The sequence below is a fragment of the Ranitomeya variabilis genome, chromosome 7 (genome assembly GCF_051348905.1).
Source record: "Ranitomeya variabilis isolate aRanVar5 chromosome 7, aRanVar5.hap1, whole genome shotgun sequence".
Classification (NCBI taxonomy): Eukaryota; Metazoa; Chordata; class Amphibia; order Anura; family Dendrobatidae; genus Ranitomeya; species Ranitomeya variabilis.
The window spans coordinates 21,117,882-21,144,378 of record NC_135238.1 but is presented as its reverse complement, the minus strand read 5'-3'; the positions used below and the strand labels follow the sequence as shown (position 1 = coordinate 21,144,378).

Sequence of the window (26,497 nt, the reverse complement as noted above, 5' to 3'; positions counted from 1 at the left end):
ATAAGATGAACATGTGATATTGATTGGTAGAAGCCAAAAAAGTCCTGGATTGAAATATTGAATCAAGTCAACTAAGTCTGTCTGGATGAGCACTGTCCACTCTTCGGCATCATAAGTAGACAAACTTGATTGAATACGCAGCAGCACAGAGGACAATATGGTCTCCTTAATGATTGACAATTGGCTGTCCAATATATTTTCCTAAAGGAATAAGAAATGGTTTAATAGTGGAGTAAGATTAAAATTTCAGATAAGTGTCTCATTTTAGCACTATACCTTTACTGCAGTGTTGTTGATTATGGTTAGGTATTGAGGAATATTTTCTATGCTCATCCGACTTGCGACTCTTTCTAGCAAAGTGATATCTAGAAGAACAGTGGGGTTCGTAAGAAGAAGATTGATGTCGTCTTCTTGTAAGATGTCTAGGATAATCCACTGAAAGAAAGCATTAAAGGATAAAGTTTTAGACGTACCATAAAAAGGTGAATAAAAAATAAGTAATACTGTTGAGGGAGGATCACTACCTTCAAAAGACCTCCTCCACTGTCATCAAAAAATAGTTATCCGTAAATTGTAGCATACAGGGGGGACGGGTGCGCCGCAACAGCCATGGCTGGTAACATGGCACCAGTCATGTGAAGACCGTACCCCTCGAGCTTATAGCTCGGGATAGTACCTCTGATGCTGCACATTAGTTAACAAAATTTATCTAGGGGGGAATGTGAAGGAACAAATTAAGAAAGACTCTCCATTTTGTGCTTTGCGACTCCATTTTGCTGTTTTGATATAAATTTTGTTACTAGGCTAAAGTTCACAGCTGTTTTGAGACCTTGATTGTTGCAACCTGGACAGGACATGAGACTGAGGGTGTATTGTTCTACGAGACTTTGATGTACAGACTGTTCCTGCATTCTTATAGGTTAAGAACTGTGAGCGTGTTCTTATGCTGATTGGTTGAAGTATAATTTCTATGATTATGAAAAGTGATACACAATAAACGGGGGCCAGAGATCTGCTTGATCCCCCGAAACAGAGACACACGTCTCCGTCTGGTCATTTTCAGTTCCCGGCAACGCCCTGTAAATTAATTTGGAAATCACTGAGTCAACCATGAAGGATCACTTTAGATCCTCGCTCAACAATACAAATTCATATGCCTAGTGTAGGACCCAAATGGTTTGAATCATAACCTGTAGAAATATGATCAGTTGAGACAGTATATGATGATGTAAGATATTTGAGTAAGTTAATAAAGTATTCTCAAACTTACTATATCCAAGCTTGGAAGGAGCTGTATAAACTCAGTTATTCTGCCATATTTATAGAATAAGCCAAAGCTTTTATTAAGCCAATCTTCACTGTCTGTGACATTAACATAACATGCCGACCCTAATAAAGACAATTGCAAAAATAGATTTAACAGAAAGGTACTATAGTATAGAAATATGTAATGGGAAATAAAGCATACATTTTTCATTCCTTACATTTTTTGGAATAGAACATGTAATTTATACAAATATCGTTTTATGCTGTGTTGGGTAAACAGCACACCATGTGGTCAGACATGGTAGTGCAGGTAAAGCTTATACTACCGTTTAAGGCTCGTTTAGTTTAAAAATTATCTTAATGAATAAGATAGTTAAATGATAATTAGAGTTTTATAATAACAATTCTCAGATATTTTCCTTTACCTGTTAGTTGTTTTTGCTGTGTAAGATAGTTCTTTCCATATGTATAAACAGCTTCTTTTACCAAAGAATTATTAAACCTGTAGTAAACTGAGTTCAGCTCTTTTATTCTATGGAATACAACAGTAGAAAACATTATCAGTAAATTACATTTTTTAAATTTTGAGAGAAAAAATGAAAATGATTTATGCTGTGGATGAACTTACTACTTCTGCTATTACATTGTTAGAAGGCTTTGTCCAGGACGACTTTTTTTTTTACTATGAGCTTGTTGTGACCGACTCTGATATCTGCTAGAACTGTGTGATCACAGACTGCTCCTGCCTACGATTCAGCAGCTTCTGCTGATGTCACAACAACAGAGGAGCAACTTCTCTTCTGCTCTGCTTTGTTGGTGGGGCGTGACTGACAACATCATGCTGATTGAGAGTCGTCTTCCTGCTGCCTAACTGCAGGGAGCCGGCTGTCAATCAGCATGATGTCGGCAGTCACGCCTCGTTGACCGAGTGGCCAGGAAGAGGAAGAACTACTCTGTTAACTTAAAGCAGGTAAATTGCCAGCAGGAGCGGTCAATGACCACTTTGTGCTGGCACTGCGTAGAATAGGTAGGTAGTAACTACCTGCCTGCTAGTTTTTAGGCCCATCGTTATGTACGTCCTTAGATGGCAGATTCAGTCTTACCTATGTTTATCTAAATATTATACCCATCCCATTGGGCTCTGATTTCTATCTTGCCCATTGCTATTGCTGACCCTGACTGTTCTAGGAGCAGGATGATTGCCTGTGTGCCTCAATCCATCTCAACACCATGTTTGCCATTCTAAACTAAAGAAGTTGTCCAAGGTTCTAAAAAAAATTTCTTCCAGGACAGCATCCCATCTGTCATGCTGCTGCAGTGCAGTACTGCGCAACCTCCACCAGGGGGAGCTTGAGAGGGAAATGAGACTGCACACAGAGTAGCACCACAGAGCAGCAGCACAGGCGCTACCAAGTGGCGAGAGAGTGGTCAGACAAGCTGAGTCAAAAAACAAGCAGAAGTAGCAAAGGTAGCAGCAGTACACATGGCCAGGAACAAGCCAGGGGGTTCAGCAAAGGTGAGAAGTGGGTAAGACAAAGACAGAGGGCAGAAGTGAGTCCAAATACAAGCCAAGTCAAAAACCAGAGAATCAAACCAATAAACAGGGAAACACTGGTTAAAGGGTAGACAGAGGGAGTCAACAGACACGGGGCAAGTCAGTGATCACAGCAGGACAAATCAAGAGCTACCAGAGTCAGGTACACACACTGAAGGCAGAACTATAGCTGACACCACAAGCAGGATGCATCAGAGCTAAATGGCAAACCTGAACCCAGAATGAGGCAGAGCAAAGTTGACCCCTGACATGATCCGCCCAGGAAAAGGGCGGACAGGAGTAAACCCTGGAATGGATAATGACACCGTCTGTCCACAGCCTGTACGTTCAAATGCAGTTCTTCCACAGTAACTTAGCTGAACTGCAATACCACACATAACATGAGAAAAGGTAGTGCACTGTTTCTAGAATAAAACAGCCATATTTTTTTAATCCTGTAGAACCTTTTTAATCACCCCCATTTTTTTGGGTCTACTCACATGGTTTGATATTCTTCACAGGAAACACCTAATGGTAACTGTGAAAGCTGAAGCTCATTGAGAGTCACTGCAAAGTCATTGAGGAGGATGCTGAAAATTTGCTGCTTGGTCAGCAGGTCGGGGCACAATTTTCCTTCAAGGAATATTTCAAAGACATTGTTAAGAATTTCTTGCTGAGTTTGAATGTGAAGAAGTTCTTGAGTTCCACTGCAGGAGAAACTGTTCTGGTTGGAATTTGAGACCTGAAGATGTAAAAGTTGTTTATATTGTCAACTTGCGTATAAGAGTTTTCCCAAAAAGGCTTGACAATAACTTGAGAAACATGAGTGCTTACCTCTAAAAATGTTGCAAACTCTACCCACCAGTTGTGTCAGACATAAGAAAGGAGACATGATTTTCTAGCTTTATCAGCCCTTTTAAAGGGAACCTGTCAAGCAATCCATGTTGTCCAACAGTAGGCAGCATGAATCGCAGCCTGGCTGCATGATTGCAGTCAGGTAGATTATTTTCTAAAACACAATAGCATTTATTTGACAATCCAGTTCCTCCGGTTGTCTCTTCCCAGCGCTTCTAGAGGTGATTGAAAGGTCTTTCCATATGTAAACATGAGTCAGAAACCTCTTAGCCATCTACAGCAGTGCTGGGATGAGCCGACCGGAGGTGACACCAGACTTCTCTGTTCTCCAACTATGGTCCCCGGCCAAATCTTCAGAGAATAATATGCTTGTCTGCAACTGGGTAGCCACGCTGCGATTCCTGCTGCCCTCTATTTTGGCAGCATAAATAGCCTAACAGGTTCCTTAAAATATTAAACATATTCTTACAAATCAGGACTAAATAATATCACGTTATGTATGAAAACACATTTCCGGCCTACATTTGATGAATGTAAGCCCATGGTATCATAAGATGTTTTGCCAGAGAAAGCTTCAGACATACTGTAAACATGAATGCATGTCGCACTTTGCCTTAGAAACTTTTACTGTTACTCACCAATAAGTAAAAAGCACATTTATCGGAAAACAACTTAAAGGAACTGTTAGAAAAATATGAAGAAGCTATAGACATTACAACAAAAAGATCTCCTCAATGAGTCACTGACACTTTCAAATTGGGGGACATACCCTATCACGAGGTATCAGTTAAGCGAATGTGACCACTGCGTAGTCTTTAGGATGTTAAATTTGGATCTAAAGCAACAATCAAGTAGAACGATCATTATCTTACCCAACACATTGAGGCATTTACTTCAATGAGGTATTCCAGGACTGATCCGCAAGTACTGATATTTCTGATTTGATTGAGAAGTATTTCTGTTAGATTTGTCTGCTGGAAATAATCTGCCAAGAATGTAAAATCCGCTAGTTCTTTTCCACTGAGAACTTCTGGTGTTTGCACCTGGAGACAACAAGAAGATGGAAGTAGAAGGGAATAAGTGATAAATCTTAGTGGAACCAAAATAATTTTCAGTATGATTCACGATTACTGGTCCCTAGACTAATATTGTCTTCTCTTTCAGGCAAAATATAAGTAGGATTACATTGCATGATTTGCAGTTTTATTTTATCTGACAAGGTTGTGATGGTGAGTCAACTCCTTCAAAGTGGCTGAAGGCTTCAATATGAAGATGCCCAAAAATCCTTGATATATTTTTATCCAGTTATGTTACCTTCTGAAAATTTGTATTTATTGTAAGGAGATATGTGAAGGATGACATCTCGAGATACGCGTCCAAGTTTTCTTCAACCCAGGTTTTAATGTCACTTGTGTTACATGGAACTCCTATGGAAATAATATACAATATTTCATTACATAACATTAATATTAATGGATAAACATCAAACACAACCTTGTTGGATTTGATACCTGTAGATTGAGACTGTGTTTGCAGATAACTCTTGATGAACCCATCATAGATGAAGCCTCGAGTTTGAGTTGTGGTAGCCGCATACGACAATGTGAATCCCTTCAGTCTGTAAACAGCATATAATGTAAAATCAATAAAGAAGTAAAGAACAATTGCTAAGGTGGACTTTAATTTACAGGATGTACAGAAAAATATAATATATGGAAGTGAAACTTACATTTCGTGGTAGGAGGAGCAGCTAATATTTGTTGGTAGAAGCTGAAGAAGAGCTGGGGTGAAAGATGGTAGAAGAGGTAGAAGCTCGAATTGGAACAAGGTCCTCCATTCAATGTTTTCATAGGTGAGGAAGTTGGAACTTAGTTTAGTGAAAACAATCTCCAAAAAGGTTTCTTTCAGTGTGATGATCTGGGATTGTGACAAATTAGCCTATAGAAACCATAAAATTACATTTTAGAATGAAGTAAAAAAATCTTCTCCTGGTGGTTCCTCTTTGGTGCAAGTCAAAGTAGGTTTATCTCTTGTTGTTATTCTAACTGGTCATCGCTTACTTCGAACTTCACCCTGATCATTTCTCTGAACTATTAGTTTTTCTGGTTTGCAGATCTCATTGTGGGTTATGTTACTTTGCTTATCAATTTGTTCCCACAGTTCTGCATTTAGCCACTGTACCTCATGCTTTGGAGCCAGATTAGTATTTGGTATTTTAGCTGTTTCAAGTGACGTTGTAATTGGCTGATTTATTTTGATCAAGTTAGATGACTATGAGACTTCCAGAAACTATTTCCTTCACTACTTTTTTCTGCTGTCACTTTGATATGTTACCAAGAAAATAGATTTCTATAGAAACTCGTTAGTGAAGTAGAGCGTTTATATTACCATGTAGCATGCAAAGTCAAAAAGAGCATAACACAACCTAGGGACCATCCACATTGACTTTTTTTTATAGAGGTGACAAAAGTTAAAATATGGCACCTTAAATTTTATTACCTGGATGGCAGCTGTTATAATTACTGGCACATACTGTGGGATTTCTTGTGGATTAATAATGCTTAAGATTTGTCTCAGTAAAGTATTATTGCTTAGGACATCTGGTTTGGTAATCAGGACGGCAGCATCACTTGGCTTTATGATATGTAGGAATATTGCCTGTTAAAATAGATGGTTAATATCATGATTACAATAAGTTGCATCAATGATAAAATCAAGAAGATGTCACTTTTGTGGTGTACATACTAAATCGAGTCTTGGGAATAGTTCAACAAGCTCCAAGATGGTGGCACTAGGGACAAAAGCGGCAAGATTCTTGGTGACCCACTCCTCTGTGTCAGTGTTTGCATTGGCACAAGCAAACTCTAGATAAAAGATTAGAGGGTTAAGAAGGTTAGTATCTAATTCTCATGTTTCTGCTCAGCTGTAGAAGAATGCCAAGTTCCTTTCAATATCCTGGTGTAATTGTAATAGAATAACCCCGCAGTAATTATAAGAAACTTTGTCCTCAGTCGGACAAGTCTCAGGACTCAACGTCTTTAAAATGAAAGTTGTAGTTTTGCAATTTCTTGACAGTCATAAGTTCCAGATTATTGCTACGTGTAGTAGAAGAAACAGATCCTTCCAAATTATGCAAAGTACCTATGCAAAGTAGGGCAGACGTTTTTGGCTGAGTCAAAGTCCATAAGATCTAATCTACAGTAATAACCAGTGGCTTAAATGTTACCAATGTCAGTGTAACAGAGCCGTATTTGAACATTGCAATGTACTTATTTCTCTATTGGAAAGCTGAAGTTATGTGTTTTCTTTAGTCTAGAACACTAAATGTAAAGTTTTACCTGTGATCTGTTGCTGTTGACCCAAGTACGACTTGCTGTAGTTGTAAATAATTCCGATTTCAATCTTGTTGAGCTTCATGTAGACACCACTCAATGTTTTCATGCTTTTGGCAAAAAGTTATAGAAAAGATGTTAAATTGGAGACATATAGATCATTATGGATAGAAGAAAAAGATTTCTGGTAAAGGGGTTACAAGGGAAGTTTTTCGTTTAGGGCTAAGAACTTACAAGCAGGTAGTTGCTAACTATCTGCCTGGCGATGATCTGAGCAGGGTCAGGTGGTGACTCTCCAGCTTAACTTGACCTCGTATCAGTAGAGCAGCTCTTTCTCTTTCAGTCTGGTATGTTCTCAGGGTTCATGCTGTTTGCTGATTGACAGCAGCTCCCTGCAGTTGTCAATCAATATGACATCAGCAGTGCCACTCTGCCGATGTAGCAGAGTGGAAGAGAAGGAGCTGCTCAGTCGACATTGACGCTCTAAGATCGCTGCCAGGCAGAACAGGCAAGTAGTTGTGAGATCTCAGTCCATAGGTAAAAATAAGCAAAGTCCCAGATAACCTCTTTAATTCATATTGTTTTAGATTACTAGTATGGAACATCTGTATCAAAGCTAAATATGTTTTTTTTTTTATAAACTCCTTTCATTCTGGAAATCAGAGTTGGACAAGATCTTAAGATTATCTCTGGAGTATCAGAGGATCCTTTCCACTGTTCATGAGTATAATGGATACGTAAGCTTATGTTATCAATTGTCAATAGTGTCGTTTCTTTGTGCATATGAAATACTATATGTCATAATTTCAGAGATTAGGAGAACTTACATTGCTTGGTAGTCTTCGCAAGAAATGGACAAAGGCAGATAGGTTAAGTGGTTGTCATTCAAAGCATCAAAAAAGTCAGTGAAGATGATGTTAAAAACTTGAAGCCAATCAAGCATTGAATTGAAGGTCCATCGTTTTTGGAGCAGTGTGAACACATTGGTTAGAAGGTCTTGACGGGTGCGGACACTTAACTGTGTTAGCGGCTCATACAAATCGCAGGAAGTGTTGTTAAAATATGCGTCTGTGATCTAGAGTGGAAAATGGCAAAATTAATTAATATACAGTAAATGCCAAGGATATGAACAACATGGACCATTAAAGAAAATGCTCTACTGCTCCTTCTAAAAAGTTATGCTTTTAATACTGCCACCTTTATCCATAGGATAGTAGTGGTGATGGTTATAGTTGCCAAAAACTCTTAACTTGTAAGAGATTATATTTTTTTAAACTACACATATAATGGTCAAGTACAATACAGATTGACTGGGAAGTTAGAAGAAACTTTACCGAGCACAAATGACTTTTGATACTTGTAAGATATTCGAAAATCATTTCATAACTTGTAAATGCTTGAATTTCATTTAGGATGATAGTGGATAATGTTGAGTTTTGTAGATCGTCTGCTAAAAATGTTAAGTCAGCGAGTTCTCTTGCAGACAGGTCATCAGGATGTTCCACCTGTCAGAAAACGAAAACACATCAGTTAGATGCGTTAAGACTTTTTTGCATGTTGTTTAGTTTAAGTATAACATGACTAGTTCAAAAACTTGCTAAAAGGCTGGTTTCATAATGCCACGATATGACTGCATCGTAGTTTTCGTGATATAGGAGTAAATCTTCAACTTTTATTGACTGAACCAATACTTTATCATAGAACTGGTTCATCAAAGAACTGAACCAATACCTCATCGTAGAACAACCACAGCGATCTGGATCAGTATTTGTGTTATAGAAGTAGATCTTTGGTTCCTATTGTTTCTATTGAACCGCTACGTCATCGTAGAATTGCTTCCTCGATGAACTTCAGTAGAACCACAGTGATCTGGATCATATGTATATTATAAAGAACATATAGATTTTGTTACCTTAGTGAGGTTCTGATTGAACAATGCGAGATCTTTGAAAGTTGATTCCCGTATAAATTTATAAACGTTGAGTTTCACCCAACTTCGGAGATCTCCCGAATCACACACAATGTCTGATAACGACAAAATAACAAAAGTTTTTGACTTTAGCATACATGCAACTTCATTTATTCTGAAAGGCCGTAACATCGCTGGTAGCAATATATAGTAAAGAGTACAGAAGCTTTCTATATTTATTTCTTTGATTGCCATAGAGCTTTAGGCATCTATCTAGTGTTTCTTCGGGGATGGCTAACATGGATCACAGATGTAATTATAAAGCCGTGGGACTCACCTGCAGTAGATAATTGTTGGCTCATGTATCTCTTAATAAGACTTATGTAAATGGCATTCTTTGTTGGACTTGTCAACGATGAGTAGATGGGCGGTGAAGAGAAAACTTTCAGTCTGTTTGAAAGAATTGAAAACAAGTCATTTAGTGTAACAGGAATACAAGTATCACAAGGTATAAATAAAAACTGTTGGAGGAAAATAGCGCAATAGGGTTTTATCCGAGATTAAGCAGTCAGTGCAAAGTAAAAGCACTCACCAGACGTAGCTTAAGACAAGCATTGAAGAGATTCGCTCCCGCAGATCCACGAGGGACCGGCCATTGAGAATACAATGTAGGAGAACGTGGAGAATTCTTATGTGGTATTTCCTGATGAAGGAGTTCTTTGAAACTCAGAAACGCGTTGAATAAAGACCACTTTTAATAATACCTTTGGACTCCATGATTCAGCAGCGCAGAATTTGACCACGTTCTCCTACAAGGTATGAATAAAGTGATAACCTCAACCCTCTAATATATCGTATCTTCTGAAGAGAAAGACGTAATTTCCTCTTATTCCAGCAGCATATACTTCCCTTTGTTGTGTGTACAGGTAGCGTGTAACTGTTCAAAAACCTCTTTCGTTACCAAAATCTTGTCTTCAGTCTATAAACTGAAGGTAAGGAAGATGCGGAGAGAGGGAAGTAGCTGCAGTCTCTCTTCTTTAAGATGTGTGTAAAGCTGCTTTCGAACAGTGATGACACTCTACATTAAACCTATGCAATGGGAAAGCCCTTGGGACATAGTCTTCCATAAACCCCTTCTTCACTTAATTTAGGCCTCCATTTGGGCACTTTTCATTGTGTTTCCTATCGATATGTTGGAATGCCCTATTACAAAATGTGTCAGTAAAAAATGTATATCATGCAAAGTTCATTTTTAAAGTGGGTTTTGTATGTATGATGGATGCCAGTGAATGGCATCTGTTACAGGCCACTCATAAAATATACACATTAGGAGCTTTCCATACATGCATTTAACAGAAGTCAAAAGAACAGTAGGGCGCAGACAGACGGATGTACTTCTCGTTTGAGTATTGCATCGCAATCTAAGGGTTGACCTTTGGCTCTCTTGACTTTAGCATGACGGCTGCATAGAAATACGTCACGCTGTCATGCTCGGGTCAGGAGAGGTGATGGGCCAGTCTGTAAACTGGGATACGCTCCTCGCATGAGAAATATGGCCGTCTGTCTGTGCCCCTAGACTGTGAGAGAGGAGAGGAGACCTGATCTGATCAGATAGAACGACCAACACAGCTCTGCGTCAGGCAGCGTCCACCCACTTAGCACCGTTACAGAGAACATATTCGTAAATTATAGTACAAAAATAAAATTAGGCACAACTTATTTTTGTAAGCACTTGTTAAGTCGTTCAGTAACAGTAAAAAACAATTTCCGACACTGTTGGTAGAAAATATCCAGGAGGAAATAGAGACTTTACAGTGTGATCAAGATAATGACTTTTCCTTAAATCTTTCCAAGAACTCTCTTCAATGTAACAATTCATCATTAGGAATTTATTCTGTGAAAGTTGACCATGAGTGCAAATGTCTGGTTATTAGCAAGCACTTACATTGCCTGGTAGGAAGAACAGGTGATGTCAGCTGGAATAAGATCGAGGAGGGTTTGGTTGAAATATGGGAGCAGGGAGTACAAGTCATTCTCAAACAAGATGGTCCAGTCTTGTGTGGAAAAAGAAGAGAAATTCTCTTCGAGAAGTATAACAGCCAGTAGGGACTGCTTCACTGATGTTATTTCCGACACTGATATATTTGCCTGTAGAGAACAATAAATGTTGGGAAAATTATTAGCTGTAATAACTCCGTCCACACCAGTGGTGGGGGTGTGGTTGGACTAGGAGACATGAGACACCTAGTCCTATAGTGATAATCTTCTGTTCATAAAACACTGAATTTAATGAAACAACAGCACACAGCCCAGTAACACATCACTGGAATCAGGCTTTCAGACGCATTCCTCAAATTACATCGCAAAAAGATTCCCTTTGAAACTGTTGTTTTTTTTACAGTCATGCGATAAAATTTTAGCAGCTGGAAGATCTGCTTTCAGAGCTCAGGTTATAAAAACATCAATATCTAGTTAATTTGTGATTGTACAATGCATTACCTCATATGCGCTCTCTGTAATACCAAATACATATTCCGTAATGTTTTTCAGGTCTATTAATCTCAAGATGGTAATCATCAAGGTGTAATTATCCAGGACGTCCTCTTTAAGTAGCATTTGCGCCAACTCTTTAGGGTTCAACATTCTAAAAAGATCGCCCTGTAAAATGAGACAAGCTTAAGATGAGCGATAGCTCGCATGAAAGTTAATATATCATAAAATATAGCTTTATCCATTGTTATTTGCTATCCACATTGGACAATCCCTATTTCCCTGCAGAAACGAAATTAATATTACATAGTTTTCTTTGAAATTAATGAGCTTTTAAATGAAGTGTTTGCAAGTGAAGAATTTGGAAAAAATGACGAGTATGTGATAATGACAAGATCCTCATACACTTATGAAATCCAGTAGAAATACATAAGTATTTGGATCCAAGTTAATAATTACGAATTTAGCAAATTATTATATTTTAATTTTGCTAATTTAAAAAATTACTTCAAAATTGAATAATCTTTTCTCATTTCTATAACATTATTTAGTGCTGTTCCATAATATACTGTATATTCCCAAGTTATACAAGGAGATGCATGTTTGCCACTTCTTGAGGAGTTGTGAAGAGTATTTGACATGATTCTTTTCAGGAATACTAATTGCCTAAGAGGGATCATGCCAGACCTCACATAACTCAAGATGGACATAAATGGCTTCTAACTTATAAATTGCATTGTGTAGGAAAATATTTTCAAGTTCAAAAACATTTAGCAAACACAAGCTTTTTGTAAGAACAGACTGAAAATATGTACAGTCCCACTTACTATTTCAAGATTTGGATACAAGTATGTGAGTTCGGTGATCTTGCCTTCAGAATAATATTTTCCGAAATTCAAAATGATCAGTTTTACGGTATCATTAGAGTCCTGAGCACAAGCGGATCCTTCAAGAAAAACATACAAATTCTTAAAATCACTTCAGTTACGTAAATAATATCAAGTAACAATGTAGGTTGACCAGGACTGGAAAAACATGACTTTTTCCCCAAAAAAACATTGCCACATCTAAGTAAAAATCATGGGCAAATATGGGGCTACTTATGGAACAAAGAAGCCATCATTTTGTATTACTGATCAAGCCATTTAAAATAATCGCATTTAAAAAATTTTGCTATTTGCATACTCGATGTCACGTTCCAACTAGATGTGCGTGGCCTTGCTTAATCCAGTTTTATTGAGCGAGGCCGAGCATAGCATATCTAGTCAGAATGTGACCAAAAGTATGCACATCGCATACTTCCATTCACGTGATCTCCCGCTCTAGGTGTGCGCATCAGATAATCCTGACAGCGTGCTATGTGCGCACTGTGAGGATTCAAAAGTCAGCAATCACAGACTTTCATCTCAAACCTGGACAACCCCTTTAGTATCCTTTCTGGCCATACATGTTAGATATCTGATCGGTCAAGCATTCTCTGAAGGAAGAAGGGAGTGTCAGGAGAAGGCATGTTGAAATCCAACAACCCAATCATTTTTACCCATGGCATTTGCCTGAGAAGAAAATTCACAATACACATTCGATGGTCAACTGGTCTTCCCAAAATTGCTAAGTTTTGTTGACAATAATTAAAAGTGCAAAGTTAATGCAGAAATTGTAAACGATTTTCTACAAAACTGAGTATAAGAAGACATTTACAATCAGCTTACTATACAGTCCCAACCAGACGTACCCGTGTAGAGGAGCTGTTGGGTAAGGTATGATTTGGCGTAGTAATAGATGTAGTTCCTTTGTGCTTCGCTGAGTCTCGGATACACTTGGTCCATTGCTGTTATTCTAGTACATACCAAAAACAACCAAAAATGACTTACAACTCATCAGATGTTTTGTTAAATCCCTCAAGTATAAAAAAAATTACTTACAATTTCTGGTAGCTTTCACAAGACATATTCAGGGTAATGCTCATTATATTAGCCTGATTAAAGGCTGCGGGGAAGTTGTTCAGAAGATAACTAAATGTTGTCATCCATTGGGATATATTTCTGAATGACCATTCCTTTTCCAAGACTTTAAGCACACTTGTGATGACTTCTTGTTGGGTTTCTCCACTTAATTGACCGAAAATTGGTTGCTCGCTACACGAGGTCAGATATTTGGTTGACACCTACAATACATTTACAAATGTATGCTACATAAACATACATCGATTTCTTTTTGTCTTTTTTGAATGATTTTAGGTTTTAATTATAATATTTATAGTATACTTGATCTTTTGATTTCATCTTACCGGCACTAGGATGTCTTGTAGATATTCCAGATATTCCTGAATAGCCTCAAAGGACTCAAAAGTAGTAACTTGGAGTAACACATCGTTCAATAACGTAGGTTCACACAAGCTGTCTAATATTACTGTGAAGTCTGCCAGCTCTTTTGTGGTTAGGGTTGTGCTGTCGAATACCTGTGGTTGGAAAATAATCATTGTGTAATGCTTTCCCAATTAACTTAACCATTCGCTCTAGTATTATAAAGACATTATTTGGTAATGGCCGTACTTATATAGAAAAAGTTCTTGAGAAATTCATTGACATTAACAATAACAATTGAAAACATCGTCAATATATCTTAGCTACATAATAAATAGTTCTGATTCATTTCTTAATAGTTAAATTATAAAATATTGGGTTTTTATAAGTGAACCCATTTTTTACATTAGACATAGGAGTACATCCTACGTCGGGTACACTTTTATGGGGAAGGTTTAGGAACTGAGCCCAGACGTTGGCCGTGTTAAACAGCTGGCATCTACCTATAACAAGCAACGTTTAAACAATTACATGTCAATGTCGATTAATTGTAATGGAATGGCATCTAAATGCTGTACACATTGACCAATTCTCATTGTATCTCTCCCCGATGCAATTATGGGTCTGTCTATGGGTTTTTATGATGATATGTCCTGCTTTACTGTGGCATTGGTGTATGCAGAACAAGTGATCAAGCAATCACAGGTTCGCGTTCCCTAAACAGCTAAAAAACTAAATAAAAAAAAAGTAAAAAAAAATCAAAACCACCCTTTATAAAAAAACATTTGTTGTCCAATTTTTCAAAATAAAGATTTAATTAATTTATATTACATATTGTAAAGGCTGCAAAGAAAATAATTGAAATGCCAGAAAATGCAGTAAAAATACAGCAAAAATACAACTGTTTAATACATTGATTGTACGGAAAATGAATTCCTCAAAATATGTCAGCTCGTCATGCGGCAAACAACCTCTCACAAATTACCTAATTTATTTTCATAACTTAAAGGGGTTGTCAACCCCTTCTTGATCAAAATGTTTTGCGTCGATAAAATAATAGACTATAAAGACCTCCTGTGCCGGCGCCGTTCCCGTGGTGTCAGCACTCGCTGTCCTAGGGCTCTCATGCTCAATCAGCATCAGCGTCACTGTCCCCGAATTTTGACAAATTAAACATGAAGTGAAAGTCCAGGCTGCCGTGACTTCTGACTTCCTCTTCCTGCTCAATTCGACAGGAGGTGGAGAAAGCACTGATTGGGCACCGACATCACATGTCATAACATCAGCCCGGGAGACAAAGTACCGACACCACAGGAACAGCACCGGCATGGGAGGTGAGTATAGGCTTTATTATTTTATGGGGGCCAAGTGAGGGGTATGAGAAGTAGTTTTCCAAGTATCGGACAACTTCTTTAAATAAAAAAATAAATGAAAAACTAAAACAAGTTCGGTTTCATTCTAATTATTACCCTGGAAAATTTTGTTACCATCCCATTACAATGGCAGAATTGCAATTGTCAGAAACATTTTTTCCACCATTGCACCTCACTTGCAGTTTTTGGTAAAATTATTTTTGGAATTCGATACTACATTTATTCCACAAAAAAAACGGAGCCCTAAAACAGATATTGTTGGGAGGAAATAAAAAAAAATATGGGGAGTGAAAAAAAACTAAAAACAAAAATTGGCTGTGGTTGGAAGGGACTAAAGAAGCGACACTGGATTAGAAAAAACATGGCCACTTTCTTTCTGGAAACATCGCCATACTTGTCTATAGGTTGGAGCCCAACTGCAACACCACACACATTTGGACAGCTGTGAGGCTGTTTTTGGTAGAAAGCAGCAGCATTTTTTCTAATTTTACATAGTAGCTGCTACGTATGCCTGTAGCTCCTCTTCTGGTGGCTCAGGCGGACTGGATTTTATACGTTAGCTCTATGTCTATGCATCAGAAAAATGGCGCTCAAATGGTTTTAAAGGTAGGTTTAAAAAGCATCCTCCAATATAGAAGATTTACGGTTATTTAAATTTTTTTGTACTAATTCATTTTTGAGACTATTATACTGCTTTGCCCCTTGATTACACTTTAACTGTTGGGTAAGTACTGACCTTGGTAAGGTTTCCATTAAATTCCAATAAATCCAGAAGGCTGGCCTGATTTGTGAAACTTGCTAGATTGTCTCTCACCCACTGTATAGGTTCGGTATAGTTACACCCATCTGTGACATAAGCAGTAAAAACGATTCATATATGATATTACGAGTTTGTATTGCGTATTAATAGATTACATCGTCTATATAATAATTACCATGAGCGAGAACTTTCTTATTCCAGAATGTCTTAATGTAGATGTTGTAAAAACTGAGTCTTGTGGAATGTGGCAAGTATTCATAGGCTTGGTTAAATCCGCTTATTCTGGTATAAAAAATATAAAAAAAAGTTGATAGATATAATGCAAAAATTTAACTTTAAAGTGAACTTGTCAAGCATTTAGCGCTGCCCAAACCGTGGACTGCAAGAATCGCAGTCTAATAATTCCATGAAATTCTCTAAAGTTTCAGAGAAACTAGTTAGAGACCAGACTAGGTGCCGCTGCAGCTGATTAATAGGTTTTTCCCTATGTATAAGTGAGGAAGAGACCCGTCAATCACCTAGAGCGGCGCTGGGAAAACAGTAGAATTTGGGGCAAGAGGGAAATAATACTTGGCTGCTGGATCAGACTTTACAGGTTTTTTTGTAGCCTATATAGTGGCCATTGTTGGTTGGGCAGTGCAACTCAGCTCCTATTAACTTCAGAGAGATCTTCAACCATCAGATCGGGGCAGGTCCCGGGTTTCAACGCTGGTTGACATTTCCATCATTGCACATTAGAATTTCACATATTTTGTCAACGGATGAAAAATAAGATCAAATATTAAGATATGCTTACACTGATTGGTAGGAAACACAAGAAACATCGGTAGGAAGTAATGTAATATCTGCTTCATTTATTCCTGGCAGAAACAGTGGTAAATACCCATTGAACCATTCACCCCATAGTTTTTCTGAAAAGTATTTTAAATAAGGCTTCAGCCAGCCCAGAAACATTGCCAGCATGGCATCTCGGACCTCAGAGTTGGGTAATACAGTCAGGTTAGCCTAAAACAAAAGAAAAAAAGAAAGTGAAAATTTGTTATTCCAGAACCCTTTCTACTATTGGTTCTACGCAATTGGTTATTAGTTTGTTGGGCTGTTTAGGACCATAAAATAATTTATAACGTCTCGGGTTTCGGTTTACCTGTTGGGCGGCGTAGTTAAATTGTCTGGCATATGCAGTAAGATTGCCGTATGGGAATTTTTCGACAATGAGCAGGATCAGGTTGTTATTGTATGGGCTGTTAAGTGTGTACGTCACCGTTAGCTCTCCCAGCTCTTCGGCTCCCAGACAATATATCAAATGGATCTGCCAAGATAATAGAGTAGGTTAGTGTCTTTATGGTCATGATACTTCATCCCTTTCACCAAACCTAGTACTAATACACATTCTTGTAAACTGGATAAGACAAAATTGACAACTCAAAACTACAGAGTTGGAGCACAAGTCTTAAAGAGGCCGTCCAAGTAAGACAACGCTATCAAAATAATCCAAAAAAAGAAAGGGAAGAAAAGAGGGAACTTCTGGAAATTCCCCTTTTTCTTTCTCTCCCCTCTTTTTAATTATTTTGCTAATTACTCGAGGTTACACCGGTGTGGAGGATTTTGTGCTTTTACTGGCGGTGTAGCGGTAAACTGAACTTTTTTTTACCCTTACAGTTTTTGCCTATTTAGATTTCCCCGAAAGGCATATGGCCACCTTAGAATAGGTTCTTATGCTTGGAATCCCTCTTTATGAGCCAGAATCGAGAACTGCGAAAAGTGTCTTCCCTACTGGTAAACTTGATCTGTCCATGTACTGCATGGACGGCCATTTACTTGACTGACTGGCATTGGGTAGCTTTCATGTAACTGGTGAAAAAAAAGCCCTGGGAGTCTAAAAACTGGTACCATTAAGTCAACTAATTACAATGGTGACTATTTATATATAAGGGGTTAAATTAATGTCACATATTATAAAGGTCTTCAGGAAGAATTGAAGAGGGCAGCCCAACTGGTTCCAAATAATGAAGAAAAAGCAAGGACACAACATTTTCAAATTAATGGCAGATATTCTTCATAATTTACTTGAATACGACAACATAAACCCAACTGGTGTCAAGATTAGCAAAACTCAGACGGATACAGTGGTAACAAAGAGCTTTACAATGGTTTAAAAAATATCACAGACGTCTCATATTCTTCACCATTGGCACTAACCAAATGTTCACAGTTTATTTGGACTGTCTGTAAATTTATGGATGGTTAACAAGTCTTATGGGTGCTGGCAATGCCCAACACAATAAGATATACAGATTGGGCCATTTATATGGATACCCCTAAATAAAATGGGAATGGTCGGTGATATCAACTTCCTGTTTGTGGCACATTAGTATATGGGAGGGGGAAAACTTTTCAAGATGGGTGGTTACCATGGCGGCCATTTTGAAGTTGGCCATTTTGGATCCAACTTTACTTTTCCCCGTGTGAAGAGGGTCATGTGGCACATCAAACTTATTGAGAATTTACCATGAAAAACAATGGTGTGCTTGGTTTTAACGTAACTTTATTCTTTCATGAGTTATTTACAAGTTTATAACCACTTATAAAATGTGTTCAAAGTGCTGCCCATTGTGTTGGATTGTCAATGCAACCCTCTTCTCCCACTCTTGACACATTGAGAGCAACACCGCAGAAGAAATGCTAGCACAGGCTTCCAGTATCCGCTGTTTGAGATGCTGCACATCTCGTATCTTCACAGCATAGACAATTTCCTTCAGATGACCCCAAAGATAAAAGTCTAAGGGGGTTAGATCGGAAGACCTTGGTAGCCATTCAGCTGGCCCACGACGACCAATCCACTTCCCAGGAAGTGCCTGCCATGTGGCTTCATTCCTCAGTGTGCCAGCAAGAAGCATACAAGCCAGAAGCCTGCCAGCAACCTGCCTGATGGATAGATGCATAGATGGTCACAATATTTGCTAGAACTCCTTCCATTTCTGCCACTTGCTCTACCACCTCTCAAAGATGGGGTGTTAAAACACTGAATATATAGGTTTCCATTATTTTCCAGTCGCCAATCACGTTTGGGAGCCTCCCATTTGGAGATATGAAAAAACAGATCCGTAGAAAAAATGGAAGAAACGGATGAAAAAACGGATACAACGGATCCTTTTTTTGACGGATCCGCTATACGGATCAGTCAAAAAAACCTGGATCCATTGTTTCCGTTTTTCACTATTTTTGACGGATCCATCGCGACGACGGATTTTGACTGACGCCAGAAGACTGAAGTGTGAAAGGCCTTAGTAGTTTTGAAACATGTCCTGGTTTTCAGCTACATGCTCTGGTTGTGGGTCCTCTTCCAATTTTTGCCCCAACACAGGTGTTTTTTATAACACACGTGACGGTGTTGTCTGGTACATTACAATAGTTAAGCCAGCCACCTTCTCTGTCTATATATTGGCTGTGACAGAGAAGGGGGCTGGCTTAGCTGTTAAAATATCAGTCAGCCAGCCGCTTTTACATACAGCTCTGACCATGTGACGACACTGGATATACTTTCCTCTGTTGGACACAATCCGGAAGAGAATTTGCAAAGACTTTGCAACTTACTGAATTAAGGACACTTAGCAACATTTTTATAGTTGGTCGACCCCTTTGGGGTAAATTTACTTTGCAAAATATGAGAGTAAAAAAAATCACATATGGTTCCAACTAACAGCTACATTTCACTATTGTTGTCTTGTGTGTCCTCAAGACTAAATGACCTAATTCTAAAACATTGTGAAAATGGTTTTCTGCGCTGACTCATTCTTTATTTCTATAAAGGGCAAAGCTCGGTCTTCTAACTCGGAGCTCCAGAGTTGTGTGATAAAATTTTGGCTTCATCTTTGGGGAAATTTTCGGGTCGTTTTAAGTCAGAGCAGTGGGTACTAAAAGACTTGATAGATCCTAAGGTCTGGAATGTGTTAATGTGAAATCGTTACCTCTTTGCTCTAGTATTTTTGTAATCATATGGTGCACTGACAAGCCCAAAGGTTGACTCGTTAACTTAGGTGGAGGAACACTATGGGGAGAGAAGATGCTGAACCTTTTGGGGACTTCCTTTGCGCAGAATATCAGATCCTACTGTCTGTCTCTTGGTTACAGCTCTAGTAAAAGCAGTTATGTCTTTGATTGCATTTCAACAAGGCTCGATCCAGGCTCGGGAGCCATTGACAACAGTATGGCTCACGCATAGAATAGATGACTTAGATCACCCCCTATACCTCTCTGGGCATTTGGATTGTGAATGTTGGTTATTCAGATTTAGTTAGGGCTGTCATTTGTATATCTCTCTAGTTACGGTGATCTACATGAGGACACGATGACTGGAAAAGTAGAGCAGTGTTTAACTTTGGTGGACTCACAATCTGGCAATGGAATTTACTTTTAGCTCTTTTCATTTGGAATTTAGAGGTTAGTTTATATCATCCTTTGGGCATGTGTTAAGATGCATTAACACTGCTTAATTATTGTGAATGAGCCGTAACAATTATCTTGCAGTTTAAACTGGCTGCCTAATCACCCTACAAATAAGCAAAACACTCGTTCGTCCAGGGAAACGATCTTTCGGTTAGTCCAAAAGATCGTCATTCTCGGCAGCGCACCATCCTGTGTAAACTGGACCTGCACTGTCTAGGACAATTGTAGCTGATGTGCACTGAATGCTCTATTACAGATTGTTCAGTGCAAATCTGAAAGGCTATTAAAGGACCACTTCATTAAAGTGATGCAATTTATTAGATACACATAATAATTCAATAAAATATGATACACAAATGTGAGGTAGGCAAGGAGTGATTCATGGAATCACCCAGGGAAACATAGCCTTGGAGAACGGGGAGCGTCACTGATCACAATTAACTATCATAAATTAAAGTTTCACGTCAGAAATATAAGACATGAGGATCTCTTTAGATAGGAGTGAATAGGTACAATACCAATCACATAGGCACATGTTAAATTTGCTGCAAGTGACTATTGAAACCCAAATTGGATAAAGTGAATAGCAGCAAAAACATAAAGTGCAAAGTGCCTGTGCCATAAGATTAGGATCAATAACACTCACCCATAGTTATCTGCAAGTGCACGGCAAGGTTCTCAGGGGACAGCTCCGGACGCGCGTTTCATGTTCCCTTTTTCTCTGTTGAAACGCGCGTCCGGTGCTGTGTTGAAACGCGCGTCCGGAGCTGTCCCCTGGGAACCTTGCCGTGCACTTGCAGACAACTATGGGTGAGTGTTATTGATCCTAATCTTATGGCACAGGCACTTTGCACTTTATCTTTTTGCAGCTATTCACTTTATCCAATTTGGGTTTCAATAGTCACTTGCAGCAAATTTAATACGTGCCTATGAATTCCAGTGATTGGTATTGTACCTATTCACTCCTATCTAAAGAGATCCTCATGTCTTATATCTTTAATTTATGATAGTTAATTGTGATCAGTGACGCTCCACGTTTTCTAAGGCTATGTTTCCCTGGGTGATTTCATGAATCATTCCTTGTCTACCTCACATTTGTGTATCATATTTTATTGAATTATTATTTGTATCTAACAAATTGTATAATTGTAGTGAAGTCAGCACTCTTTTTTCTTTATTATAATCATTTGGGCTTATGGGGTTTCTTCTTATAGATTTTTTTGAGTATTATAAATCCGGATAGTAAACATGCTATTGGCATCTTTATTAGATTGTTATACTATCATTATTCCTGTGAACCACATAATATTAACGGACCACTGACCGACAACCATGTTACTGTTTTTTTTAGAACTGTGTATCGCACAGTATAAATGCAAACTTTAGGTATAATTGAGTGTAAAACTGGCCATAAACTTCAGATAACTGTTTCCTGGTTGTCTGACAGCTATTCCTTCCCAAAGACATACACATTTAGGTTGGCCCTATGTTCATATTTTCTCCGTGGGATGATGGGGGTAAGCTGAGTCACCTTTCTAGTCTCTAAATTCCTCTAGTTGAGGCTTCTGTTCCCTGAGAACAAAGTCTTGGGCTGGTTGATATCCAACTCCGCAATCCTTTTTCCCCCAGATATGACATCTACTACTAGGTGAGGTCCCCAAATATGTTAGATACTTAGCCTGATCTGCCAAAATCATCCTATTTTGCTGACATTTTTGGCTATATTAAAGGGAATCTGTCAGTAGGGTAAGCCCTTCTAAGCTATCTAGATCATAGAAAGTTGAATAAAATGATACTTAGATATCTGCAGTCCAACGTTTTATTCTAGTGAAATTTACATTTTTCTTAATATGAAAACTAGCTGTTAGGATCTATGGGCCGGACATAGTTCTCATTGAGAATCTGTCTCCAGAACTTATCTTAAAGAAAAGGGAGCATTACCAGTGTGAGACATGCAATGACTGACAGTCTGCTCACCCGATCTACATGTCTCACACTGGTATCTCCGCCTATGATTTAAAATAAGCATTGGAGGTGGAGTCTCAGGAAGTGCTATGTCCGGCCTTTAGATCTTAACAGCTCATTTACATATTAAGACAAATGTGGATTGCTCTGGAATAAGACATAGCAACACAGATACCAAGGTATCATTTTATTCAACTTTGTATGACTTGCATGTCCATATAGAAGGCTTAGGAGGGTCGATCCTACTGATAGATACCCTTTAAATCTGTTTTATATTGACCTTATATTCAAGCCACTTAGTAATGACTTGACAGTAAGGATAAAATGAAGTTAGCAAGTCTTTATTTGTCTATGGGCATCGAAAAAATGAATTCAACAACGCTTTGGTTTGTTTACATCATTTTTATTAAGTTTTATGTAAAAGGAATATTTCCAGGCTTGGACTTGGCCTGTTAGGACCGCAGGCTTAGGGTGGGGAATGGGCAAAAAGTTGAAACGTTACTCATTCAAGTAAATATCTTCTTGTCTTTAATAATTTTCCTTTTTATAGTTAGATTATAGACTTCTGTTCAAGGGACCAAGGGAGCTTTAGAAACGGCGCATGTAGTTGTTCTGGAATCCGTAAGTATTAGGTAACTCAAGTAAACATGATTTTACTTTCCTATTGTCTTTGTTTCTTTGTTCCTGAAGAAGGATCCCCCTTCTTCACTATCACATCAATATTGCTAAATACTGAGAAGTGTTCTCTTCACCCACAGGATTGTGAGTCAAAGATGGGAGATGACAACAACTCCGAGGCAGTCCCGTTCCGAGATGGAATGACATACTGTATACCTCAATCAATGCTGCGCTTTATGGATTGGGGTGGTGCAGACGAGTGCATAACTATATAAGAAGTCCAAAAAAATTTTTGCCTTAGGTTGAAGGCAAATTTCTGCAAAATCTCTAGAAATTGTATTGCACTAATACTCAGATAATGCCAGGGATGGGATTCGGCCGGTTCTCCCTGGTTCGATGGAATCGCTTGTTAAAAAAGCAGCCGGTTCCCCAAACCGGGGAGATTCAGAGCCGCAATCTGGTACTTATGCACACCTCCCAACCGTCTCAGATCCAGCGGGGCAGTCCCAATTTGGACTTTAATAGTCTGCCCCATGGTCACGGGCAGGACATTAGTTTTCCCACACTGCAATGTCAGCCTCATCCCTCCACCTGCAGAGCAGCACACCACATATATGGCTGCTCTGGGCACACAAGACCTGTGATGAGGTCACTGGAGGGGAGGAGTCAAGGGTCACATGATCGAGACCTCTGTGTATGCATGCAGGACTCTGCTGGTTGTCATGGTGCTGGATGAGGGTAAGTTTATGTGGGGTTAGGAGGTGTTTACAGTGTGGATGTAGCAGAGCCGCATGTGTATGAGGTGTACGGATCGGAGCCGCGTGTGTACGAGGTGTACAGAGTAAAGCCACGTGTGTACGGAGCGGAGCCGTGTGTGTACGGAGCAGAGCCGCGTGTGTACGAGGTGTACAGAGCGGAGCCGCGTGTGTACGAGATGTACGGAGCAGAGCCGTGTGTGTACGAGGTGTACGGAGTGCAGCCACATGTGTGCGAGGTGTACGGAGTGGAGCCACGTGTGTACGAGGTGCACGGAGCGGATCCACGTGTGTACTTGGTGTACGGAGCGGAGCAGCGTGTGTACGAGGTGTACGGACTGCAGCCGCATGTGTACGAGGTGTACGGAGCGGAGCCACGTGTGTACGAGGTGCACGGAGCGGATCCACATGTGTACTTGGTGTACGGAGCGGAGCAGCATGTGTACGAGGTGTACGGAGCGGAGCCGCATGTGTACAAGATGTACGGAGCGGAGCCACGTGTGTACAAGATGTACGGAGCGGAGCTGCATGTGAACGAACTGTACAGAGCGGAGCCGCATGTGTACGAGGTGTACGGAGTGCAGCCTCGTGTGTACAAGGTGTACGGAGCGGAGCTGCATGTGGACGAAGTGTATGGAGCGGAGCCGCATGTGTACGAGGTGTACAGAGCAGAGCCGCATGTGTACGAGGTGTACGGAACGCAGCCGCGTGTGTAAGAGGTGTACGGAGCGCAGCCGCGTGTGTAGGAGGTGTACGGAGCGCAGCCTCATGTGTACGTATGTAGGAGTGGAAGCTGCTGCGAGGGAGCACGTTGAAAGGTGTGTGTGTAGGTGTGTGTGTGTAGTGATGAAGAAGGCAATGATGGGGGTGTGAGGGCAATGATGGGGTGGGGTAACCATGTGTGGCCTTTATACTGTATGAAGTATCATGTGGGGCCATTATACTGTACCCAGCATCATGTGGGGCCATTATACTGTACCAAGCATCATGTGGGGCCATTATACAGTATGGAGCACTGTGTGGCCATTGTACAGTATAGAGCATCATGTGTGGCCATTATACAGTGTGGAGCAGAATGTGTGGCCATTATGCAGTATGGAGCATAATGTGTGGCCATTATACAGTATGGGGCATCATGTGTGGCCATTATACAGTGTGGAGCATAATGTGTGGCCATTATACAGTATGGAGCACTGTGTGGCCATTATACAGTATGGAGCATCATGTGTGGCCATTATACAGTATGGAGCATGAAGTCTGGCCATTATCCAGTATGGAGCACTATGTCTGGCCATTATACAGTATGTAGCACTGTGTGGCCATTATACAGTATTGAGCATCATGTGTGGCCATTATACAGTATGGAGCATCATGTGGGGCTCATTATACAGTATGGAGCATCATATGGGGCTCATTATACAGTATGGAGCACTGTGTGGCCATTATACAGTATTGAGCATCATGTGTGGCCATTATACATTGTATATGTTTGAGGAAAAGGTGTCTATTCTACTCTGAATTGCTACAATGTTTCAGAGAAAACATACTTTGAAAAGCCACCTGGGTACCGTGTGTATTGGTTGACTAGTGTGATATGGTTCCCGGCTGGATTCTCCATGTCTCCATGTCCTCATTAGTAACAGGTCTTTCTTTAGATAATAAGGAAAGACTTGCCAGTCATGGGAAGTGGGGCAGTGAGATGCCAGCTGAGGACCACATGGGACTAATCAGACAGACAGTCCTAAAGTATGTTCACTGCAGCGTAAAACATACCGGGGTCTGTCTATCACAGCTGATTAGTGGATCTCGGTCGTCTTTTCCGTGCTCCGCTCCCCATTACTAACAGGTCTTTCTCTATGTAATAAGGAACAACTTGTCAGTCATGGGAAGTGGGGCAAGGAGAAACCAGCCGAGGACCACATAAAGCTAGTCAGCCAAGACAGACAGTCCTGGATAGCTGCTCAAAGTATGTTTTCTCCAAAACACTGCTGCGTAAGATATACCGGGGTCTGTCTATCTCAGCTGATTACTCCCATGTGGTCCTCAGCCGGTGTCTCCTGCCCCACTTCCCATGACTGATATGTCTTCTCTTATTACAAAGTGAAAGACACGTCATTTAAAAGGGAGCAAGGCAGGGACAAGCCAGCCGGGGACCACATCAGACCAGTCAACCAAGACACACAGTCCCCTGACGACTTTTCAAAGTATGTTTCTTCTGAAACGTTGCAGCATCAGAGTGTGAAACATGCCTGACTACAATCATGCTGATAATCTCTGATTCATGCTGCCCATGGTTCAGCCAGACTTAATTTAATGTTTTAAAGTCTAGTTATATCCAAAACGTAAAATTAAATTGTACATTCTTCTACTGGAGAAGTGATTTCAATCGTACCTGGCATGATGGAAACATGGAGGCAAGACTATGGTTGCCAGTGAAGTTCATATCCTAAATAACTAAATGCTATGTCAAGAAGTCAATAATCGATTTTTGACTATGTACTGTATATTGCCTATTTAGTCAGTTTAGGAATTAAATTCTGTCTATTTTACGTCATTACATTAGGCTATGGGGCAATTAAGGGGTTATTCTAGTCATAAACATTTATGGCTGCCCTTCATCCTTCTTCTGGTCATTACCGTATATATTTGGACAGTATTAGCCAGTAGATAGAAAAAAGAAAAAGTGAGAGACCTCAGTGGTTGACTTGACACCTTTTAATGACTAACTGAAAAATGTGGGCAAAATTGCAAGTTTTGTAGACTACATAGGCCTTCTCATCAGACATAGAGACTAGAGATGAGCTAAGCAATCGCCAGACTCACTCCATTGACTACTTCAGTATTCCATGGCCGTTGGACGGGAGCTCGGTAAACCGCTTCCTACCAGCTGG

The 26,497-nt window shown here is 39.6% G+C and overlaps 1 protein-coding gene and 1 long non-coding RNA gene across 2 annotated transcripts; both read right to left on the bottom strand.

The window, feature by feature from the left end:
• Positions 1–4,967: 4,967 nt before the first annotated feature.
• Positions 4,968–6,321, bottom strand: LOC143784576 (uncharacterized). Its single transcript, XR_013217817.1, has 4 exons — positions 6,155–6,321; positions 5,385–5,593; positions 5,167–5,273; positions 4,968–5,082 (listed from the first exon to the last, which is right to left on the bottom strand). It is a non-coding gene; the product is annotated as an uncharacterized LOC143784576 (long non-coding RNA).
• Positions 6,322–6,328: 7 nt separating this feature from the next.
• LOC143786176 (uncharacterized) lies at positions 6,329–26,049 on the bottom strand. The gene is made up of 17 exons (XM_077275465.1): positions 25,999–26,049; positions 16,967–17,131; positions 16,619–16,827; positions 15,998–16,104; positions 15,799–15,908; positions 13,674–13,844; positions 13,309–13,550; positions 13,119–13,222; positions 12,214–12,332; positions 11,396–11,554; positions 10,842–11,044; positions 9,234–9,346; positions 8,900–9,012; positions 8,322–8,492; positions 7,815–8,062; positions 6,994–7,097; positions 6,329–6,519 (listed from the first exon to the last, which is right to left on the bottom strand). The coding sequence occupies exons 1-17, from the start codon at positions 26,047–26,049 to the stop codon at positions 6,380–6,382; spliced, it is 2,529 nt and encodes an 842-aa protein (XP_077131580.1). The 3' UTR covers positions 6,329–6,379.
• Between the last annotated feature and the right edge of the window lie 448 nt (positions 26,050–26,497).

Coding starts and splice junctions, on each gene's coding strand:
- LOC143786176 (XM_077275465.1), bottom strand. CDS start 26,049: ATGAACTTCACTGGCAACCATAGTCTTGCCTCCATGTTTCCATCATGC. Junction 16,828..16,966: donor TTAACTACGCCGCCCAACAG/GTAAACCGAAAC, acceptor CTTTTGTTTTAG/GCTAACCTGACTGTATTACC. Junction 9,347..10,841: donor TGTTCTTCCTACCAGGCAAT/GTAAGTGCTTGC, acceptor TCTTTCAAACAG/ACTGAAAGTTTTCTCTTCAC.